Source organism: Calidris pugnax, unplaced genomic scaffold (genome assembly GCF_001431845.1).
Source record: "Calidris pugnax isolate Ruff unplaced genomic scaffold, ASM143184v1 scaffold54, whole genome shotgun sequence".
Classification (NCBI taxonomy): Eukaryota; Metazoa; Chordata; class Aves; order Charadriiformes; family Scolopacidae; genus Calidris; species Calidris pugnax.
In genome coordinates, this window is record NW_015090864.1 from 15193143 (window position 1) to 15202011 (window position 8869).

The 8869-nt window shown below is 41.9% G+C and overlaps 1 protein-coding gene across 19 annotated transcripts in view; it reads right to left on the reverse strand.

Moving 5' to 3' along the window:
• Positions 1–6784, reverse strand: part of SVIL (supervillin) — a 110218-nt gene extending 103434 nt beyond the window's left edge. For 15 of the 19 annotated variants that reach the window (XM_014944964.1, XM_014944978.1, XM_014944977.1 and 12 more), the window contains exon 1: positions 4193–4314. In XM_014944964.1, coding sequence (XP_014800450.1) covers positions 4193–4256 — 64 coding nt within the window. In that variant the 5' untranslated portion in view covers positions 4257–4314. Of the gene's footprint in view, positions 1–4192; positions 4315–5960; positions 5990–6709 lie in introns of those variants that run through there. The other 4 variants (XM_014944973.1, XM_014944971.1, XM_014944974.1 and 1 more) reach the window with 3 other exon arrangements.
• Positions 6785–8869: the final 2085 nt, after the last annotated feature.

The window sequence follows — 8869 nt, forward strand, 5'->3', positions numbered from 1 at the left end:
AGAATGGTTTAGGGCAGCCCTGAGAAGAAAGACTTGGGGCTGTTGGTTGATGAGAAGCTCAACATGAGCTGGCAACGTGCGCTGGCAGCCCAGAAAGCCAACTGCATCCTAATCAAAAGCAGCATGGCCAGCAGGTCAAGGGAGGTGATTCTGCCCCTCTCTCTCTGGTGAGACCCCACCTGTGGTACTGTGTCCAGCTCTTGGGCCCCAACATAAGAAGATCACGGACCTGTTGGAGAAAGTACGGAGGAGGGCCACAAAGATGGTCAGAGGGCTGGAGCACCTCTCCTTTGAAGACAGGCTGAGAGAGCTGGGGTTGTTCAGCCTGGAGAACAGAAGACTTCAGCTGGAAGAAATACAGAGAAATTGTCTGAGCAGACAGGGATCAGATTAGGAAAGCTAAAACCCAGATAGAGTTAAATCTGGCCAGGGACATCAAGGACAACAAGAAAAACTTCTACAGGTACGTTAGTGATAAAAAGAAGACTAAGGAAGATGTGGATGCTCTTTGGAAGGAAGCAGAAAACCTGGTTACCCAGGATATGGAGAAGGCTGAAGTACTCAATGACTTTTTTACCTCGCTCTTCACCGGCAAGGGCTCTAGCCACACCACCCAAGTAGCAGAAGGCAAAGGCAGGGACTGGAAGAATGAAGAACCTCACACTGTAGGAAAAGACCAGGTTTGAGACCATCTAAAGAATGTGAAGGTGCACAAATCCATGTCACCTGATGAGATACATCTGTGGGTCCTGAGGGAAATGGCAGATGAAGTTGCCAAGCCACTATCCATCATATTTGAGAAGTGATGGCAGTCCAGTGAAATTCCCACCATCTGGAAAAGGGGAAACATAATCCCCATTTATAAAAATGGAAAAAAGAAAGACCCAGGGAACTAACAGGCCAGTCAATCTCACCTCTGTGCCCACCAAAATCATCGAGCAGATCCTCCTGGAAACTATACTAAGGAGACCATCAAAAATAAGGAGGTGATCATTGACAGGCAACATGGCTTCACTAAAGGCAAATCACATCTGACAAATTTGGTGGCCTTCTATGACAGGGTTAGAGCATTGGTGGATAAGGGAAGAGCAACTGGCATCATCTATCTGGACTTGTGTAAAACATTTAACCGGTAAACCTGCATGACATCCTTGTCTCTAAAGTGGAGAGACATGGATTTGACAGATGGACCACTGACTGAATAAGGAATTGGCTGGTTGGTGGCACTCAAAGACCTGCAGTCAACAGCTTAATGTCCAAGTGGAGACCAGTAACGAGTGGCATTCCTCAGGGATCGGTATTGGTATCAGTGCTGTTTAACATTTTTGTTGGCAATATGGAAAGTAGGATTGAGTGCACCCTCAGCAAGTTTGCTGATGATACATGGGGTGGAGCAGTTGACATGTTGGAGGGGAGGGATACCATCCAGAGGGACTCTGACAGGCTTGAGAGGTGGGCCCATGAGAACCTCATGAAGTTCAACAAGGCCAAGTGCAGGGTCCTGCACCTGGGATGTGGCAATCCCAGGCACAAATCCAGACTGGACAGAGAATGGTTTAGGGCAGCCCTGAGAAGAAAGACTTGGGGCTGTTGGTTGATGAGAAGCTCAACATGAGCTGGCAACGTGCGCTGGCAGCCCAGAAAGCCAACTGCATCCTAATCAAAAGCAGCATGGCCAGCAGGTCAAGGGAGGTGATTCTGCCCCTCTCTCTCTGGTGAGACCCCACCTGTGGTACTGTGTCCAGCTCTTGGGCCCCAACATAAGAAGATCACGGACCTGTTGGAGAAAGTACGGAGGAGGGCCACAAAGATGGTCAGAGGGCTGGAGCACCTCTCCTTTGAAGACAGGCTGAGAGAGCTGGGGTTGTTCAGCCTGGAGAACAGAAGACTTCAGGCAGACCTTATAGCAGCCTTCCAGTACTTAAAGGGGGCCTACAGTAGAGATGAGGAGGGACTCTTTATCAGGGAAGGTAGCAATAGGATAAGGGGTAACGATTTTAAACTGAAAGAGGGGAGATTTAGATTAGATATCAGGAAGACATTCTTTACTGTGAGGATGGCGAGACACTGGAACAGGTTCCCCAGAGAAGTTGTGGATGCCCCATCCCTGGAGGTGTTCAAGGCCAAGCTGGATGGGGCTTGGAGCAACCTGGTCTGGTGGGAGGTGTCCCTGCCCATGGGTTGGGGGTTGGAACTCGATCTTTACGGTCCCTTCCAACCCAAACCATTCTATGATTCTGTGAACCTAACTCTGAAAATTACCACTGGGACTACTAGAGCACAGCAATTCCAGAGAAACTAGTGCAGTGACAATATTCTGGAAAGAGACGCACATTTGGTTACAGTGAAACAGGTGAGCAGCATTATCTTTCTGGTTCACCTCACACTGCAAAGAAACCACACAACACAAGTACATAAGCATAAGTTATTGAATTTATTTTTTTTTAAACCATGTATTATTAACATCTCCACAGTCTTTCCAAAACAAAGAGATAAATTACTCTAGTGCAGCACAGGAACTCTGGTTAAAAAGGGGAAGAACTGTCTTGTAGGCAAAGCCTGGATCTGTATCTCCGACAAGCACATAGGATCCTGAACATTGCCAGGTCATCCTCCTATAATACTGGGCATGACATCTAACATCTAGGCATCAGTCCTTCATATACAAGCAGGGAAAAAAAAAACATTGCTAATTCTCAATCTTCAAACTGCTTTAAGAAGGGCCTGAAATTTAGCTCCTCTAGAAAAAATGTTAATGAGAGGGTCAAAATACGAAAGATCTTTATACTCCATCTAATGGAAAACTGTCAGCCATGTCCCATTCTACTCCTGTCTGAGCTTGCATTAAATTTTATCATGTCCATTAAAGGGCCTGGGTTTTAACTGATTTGTAAAGCATGTAACATACAAAAAGAGTCACCGGTTTCCATCTTGCCTACACAGATAATGACAAAGCAACTTCAATTAAGTGTGGGTGGGTTAAATGAAGTGGTTTGCTATATCCTCCAAATCGTGCATGAAAAACCCAGCTGGGTCACCTTCTGGAAGTCTCAGAGAAGTCAAAGAGCTGGAAGAAGGCACAGATAGTTTTCCCTTTAGCCCCTAGCAAACACCTAACTGAGTCAATTCAGATTCACAAGAGACAGTGAGCTTTTTATTAGCACGGAATAAACTCAGCATGTGACAAGCAGATAAAACAGAACAGCAAGATCTGCCCGAATAAGTTTATCACTTTCAACAAGGCTTGCAAAACTTGTGACATTATGCTTCTGCACTGTGGTGAAAAAAACATAGCTGAACCAACTGCTGACAAAAGTTCAACAGAACTCCTAAAAATGCAGCAGGCATGCTTGCAACTGGTACGAGAAAGAGCAGCCGTGAGCGTGCTGCCAGAGCACAGCCACTGGTGCTTTATGCCCTATCCATAACCATTTAAAATCCGAGGTCTTTTTATTACTGTGGAATTTGAAAGATGTAAGTTATGACATGGAAACACACCCCCTCTCAAGAAGCAGGGCTCGGAATGCTTGTTTCTTTTATAGAAACAACTCTACATCTTACTGTTTCCATTCACTCTCCCTATCACACAGGGAAGTAAGTTAAAGAATTCACTTTCACATCTAATTTGAAAAAAAAAAAAAAACCCCTCTGTGTACTCTTTTCACATAGACTTCCTTTGTTATAAACACACAAAGCAGAACTGACTACCACAGAAATGAAGCAATTTCTCCCTCTCCCTCCCCAACACAAAATTTCTGTAAACAGAGTAGAGGAAGCCACAGCCAACGCATTAGTTCACCACTAGCTCTTTACAGCAAGTGTAAGATCTAGTATGTGTCTTCTAGAGACTATCAACTCTATTATCAAAGAAAGCGAGGCATCAAGCACTCCTCAGACCACAAGTTTTGTCCCAGTAAAGACAGAAGTACAAATTAACAGACATACTTCTGATACTAAGGTCTTGCATTGCAAGAGAGGATAAGTATTTCAATGAGTAACAGACAAGAAATAACACCAGTGTAACACACAGTAAAGTGCACACAGCTTGGGAAGTCTGGAGTAAGCATATATTCATTTAACAATTCAGCTTCCCAGTTTACAGATATGTGGGGCGGTGGGGGGGAAAGGAGAGACTTCCCAGAGGAAAAAAAAAAAAAAAAAGGACAGACAAATTTAATAAAAAGTGGCTTACCAGAATCCATTGTTAGAATCATGACCCCACTTCTGTGTCCCAGGAAGCAGGAAGCCTTACCCATCCAGTGTATGCGAATGACTCAGAAGGACAGCATGGCTTTGTTTCAGCTTATATCTTCTAGCTCATTCACCCCTCCTCCCTCCCGTGGGATAAAAGTGTTGCCTGTGCCTGCCCATCCCTATTGGCTCAGCGAGGAAACACCACTCATTTAGCATATTCAAGTTTCTGTGAGAGCCTAAAATGATCCACAGAGGATTTTTTATTTCTCTTAAAAATAAATAAATAAATAAAAGCCCAAAACCCAACACAAACACTTTTTGTCTTTCTGGGAGAACAATCCGTTCATTCTTTCACTATCAGATGCATATTACGGTTGGTGTTATTGCCACAGGGCCAAACAATTCCCTAGGCTGTGAATTGATGAGAAGGTGGCAAGTCAGGGAGGACAGTCCCATGGACTTCAGTAATCCCCAGGTTGGCTGCGCTGTCTGTCTATGGCAATAAAGACACACGTTTTGTGTCAAAGCCTATGGCCTCTAACCCATCTTACCTACAATGCAAAGTGTATATTCCCCCAAAACTGAGGATTTGCTAGTTTGTCAGGGAAGATTTGCGCTTCCATTTTATTTTTAAACAGGCAGAACAGTAAAAGATTGCTGTCTTACTGAAGACACACACCCAGACTCTACAGGTGAAACTCTGCAGTAAGGAAAAAGTAATTTTTTTTCTTAACCTGTAGCATCCTCTAAATGTAATGAGTGGTATAATTAGGCTCTGCCTGAAGAATTTATAAAGATGTTACAATCTTGTAATACTTGTGAACTACCACTCCCAGTGAGATAACAGAGTGATCAAAAAATCACCACAATGTAAGTGAAAAATCTATCTGATCAAGAAATATTACACCCCTTTGTTAACTTTCATCAAACCCTAGGACAGCCTAAAAAGTACACTTGAAAGGATAGAAGGGGGAGGGGGAGAGGAGCTTTTTTCTTTCTGTACTGCAAAATCCTTAAGAACTTGCAGCCAGATCCTGAAAGCTGAGTTTCTGTATCGTGCAGTCTGAACTGCTGACAGACTTGATATCTGCACTCAGGGATTCAGCAAGCACAGTGAATGAAACACTGGTGTTCCTTGTCTCTGATAAGAACTACCTTTTCTAAATAAAGCACGGATATATTAGGCTACTGTCTCACCATGGTAGTCACTGCTAGATAACCCAAGATTCATAACTCTGAGATACAACCACAAGTGTATTTTGGAAGTGTCGCTTGTGGTTGTTGAAATAAACCAAGCACTCCCTCTCCTCCCTCTGTTTTTAGAAAACATATCAGTTGCAAGTCTCCAACACCAGGGTTTATAGAGCCACTAATGAAGCTAGAATCCACAATTCAAAGAAATTACCAAAAGCAATACAGTTGAGTCATCACTTCTCAAATTTCTTGACCTTCTCTTGCTTTGCATGGCTTCACACCAACACTCTTGAGTCATTACAGTTTGAAGGAAACGAAATATTCCTAAAGATGAAAATTTCCCTCAACCTTCAGAAGCTATGGCAATTTGCAAGGAAAACAGTTCTCACAATTTTGAAGCAACAACTGAAGCAGAGCCTACCACACCTCTGAGAAAAAACATTGGCTACATGCAGCAAGAGAAATAGCAGGATGACAACTCTTTCCAGGCAGTATGGGCAGAATTAGACATCAGTACTATTTTAGGGAAGTTAAGAGATATACCATCTATATACTATTTTGCTGATACAAACCAGTAAGATCTTCCTGATCATGTCCAAGAAATCACATCTCTCCACTCGCAAAAACCACACAATTCTCCAAGGGCAAGATTCATTCCATGCAATACCCAAGTTATGGCAGCTCTGCCTTCATGGGACTGACAGAACCTGTTAAACAAACTTAAAAAAAAAGTCCCTTTTGTTCTTGGTTTGTTTAGGGAAACGCTGTCCCATAGCTAAGAACTGAAAAAAACTGAATCAAATTTAAACTGCAAATACATCACCAAAAGTCTGCAAAACAAAAGAGTAGGCAACACGAAACGTAGAATACAGATCTTTAATTAATTAAAATATTATATTTGAAGGAATTGTCCGTAGCCTAGAATGGCTGAAGCTCTTTTGTTACACGACAATTGGAAGAGGGAATGATAGAAAGGCTGGAATAGGAGATCCATCTCAGCTGCCTGCTGCCTCTTAGTGCATACTGAGATGAAGTTTTGGGAACTCTTATTGTCACTTTCATATTGAATAAAATTTCTTCTTAAAGCAGCATTAGCATTTCCTAGGTATTTAAATACCACCCAGCTTTTCTGAAGCTAAAAGTGACTCTGGGATCTTAGTTATTACACCACTGTGTTTTATGAATGCTACACACGTACTAGGAGGCACATAGAAATTCTTCTTTAAATGTTTGGTACAAACAACTCCAGGAAAAAAAATTAAAAACCAACAACCCATAGTTCATGGTTCACACCTAGATTCATTTTTCAGCACAGGCTCACCTTAAATCTCAACCATCCAGGCCTGACCCTCTAGGTAGATCTGCATCACCATGTCCAAGTGGCTCACAATCCAAAGAATCCTGTAAGAAATAAACAGAAAAAAAAAGTACAGCTAAGAAGCGCATACACACATCACAAGATATGAAAGCAACTTCAGAACTACCAGGCAATTGCACAAAAGGGAAGGTAGTCCTCCTCCTGTAAGAAATAAACAGAAAAAAAAAGTACAGCTAAGAAGCGCATACACACATCACAAGATATGAAAGCAACTTCAGAACTACCAGGCAATTGCACAAAAGGGATGACCTGATTGACTTCGAGGAATGAAACAGTTTAAAGTATATTGCTACCTTGCCCATTCATATACACAAGATCATCACCTCAAGCAACAGCACTTTTCAAAGCCCAGCTATTGATGGACTGTAGTTATATTCACAGGGAAAGTGAGGTCTTAGAAGTTTGATAGGGACCATGAGGAACTTGACCCTTCAGTTACTACTGTCTGAGTCTTTAATATTAGATACATTCTTGAACTACCAATTTCTCTAGAAATGCTGAGCTTTCACCTAACCACTTCACAGAAAGCAGTTGGATTCAGTAGTCTTCAATAAGGTCAAGGAGCACTGAAGACAACAACAAAACAGCAGCATCTACCAAAAGACTATTATGCTCACTATTACCATCACACAATGCTCAGTTTCTGAATTCCTTCTTGCTACTTAAGTGTAGGGCTGTCTGATTACTTCTGCTGTTCCTGCCTTCTTCCTCTTTATATATTAACCTTTTAAAAAGACAGAAAAGGAAGGATTTGAAAACCAGCCATAGCTTTGGTCAACTACTTTATGGGTTTCCTGGAAGTCACTATGATGTTGGAAGAGGTGACATTTATAATGCACAGCGCACATTAAACCTGGTGTGCACTGCCACTATCCCACTAGTGTATTTCATTATTTCTTCTTTTTTGGCAAATGCTACATCTGTGTATTGGAACAAGAGGGAGATGACTGTGGTGCTGCAGTTTTGAAGGCCCTTAGCTTTGAAGCCTGTCTAAGTCTATACTTGTAAAGGAACCTTGAATATCTGGTGTGAGTGGAACTATCTTGACAGAGTTGTTCTGGGTTTCTTCATATTTGCCTATGTCGCTATATTCTAGAGTCAGTGTCAGAAGGCTTTCAAGAAGCTTTGGCAAGAACACGCAATGAGATAAATACAAGGCCTAAGAAACACAGAGCACCTACCAGGAAACATTTGAGATTGAAATCAAAATGCAAGAGCTGACAACTGAATTCCAACCTTTTAAAGGCTGACCTTGGCTGCAATTCTTTACACTCTCTCTCCAGCTCATCCAAGAAGTCTCTGACAAACCACTTGAACTGTTTATCTGATAACTCACACATTTTGAGAGTTTTGAACAAAAGCAGGAAAAGACACTCCAAATATTAATTTTTGTCTTTTTGATGGACTCTGCTTTATTACACAATAGATAGATCCTGGAATCAGTCAGGACATCACGAAAGAAAGACAAACCTTAAAATACCATTTGGATACTTGATCTTATGAATTAGAAAGAGAGGCTAGTAGGTAATAACTTTTGCTTAGCCACAAAGATCCATTATTTTTGATACAGGAGAATAATCAACCTTACAATTTTTCTAGACAAATATTCTTCTGGATGCAAATAACATCAATATTTGGACTAATTTAACACCTGACAGCTGAACCAGGAAAGACTGTCACTACATGCACAGCAGACAGAAATATAGCTGTTCTGCAAGAATCCGCAGCGGCCCATCAAGTTATTCACTAGGCTGGCTACAGGACAGCTACAACTGTTTCTCTTCTTTCAGATAAGGCTCGTGGTTTCTGCAGCTCTTATATGCAGAACAGACTTTAAAGAGTTTCACTGAAACAAATTAGGGCTGTGTTCCTCCAATGTCAAATGGACAGAAAGGGAAAGAAGTTTTTAGGATGTTTTCTTTGTTGCTTAATGACTTATATCACATCAGTTCTGCAGAGCCATCATCTTCTCAGGCTCTTCAATAGCAACCTAATGAAGCCTGACACCACAAAACCATTCTGTACAGCCTTATTACACCTTCATTTCTTACAGAGAATAAAAAAAACGCAGCCTGGAAAAACCTGGGAAAGGGGTGGAGAAAT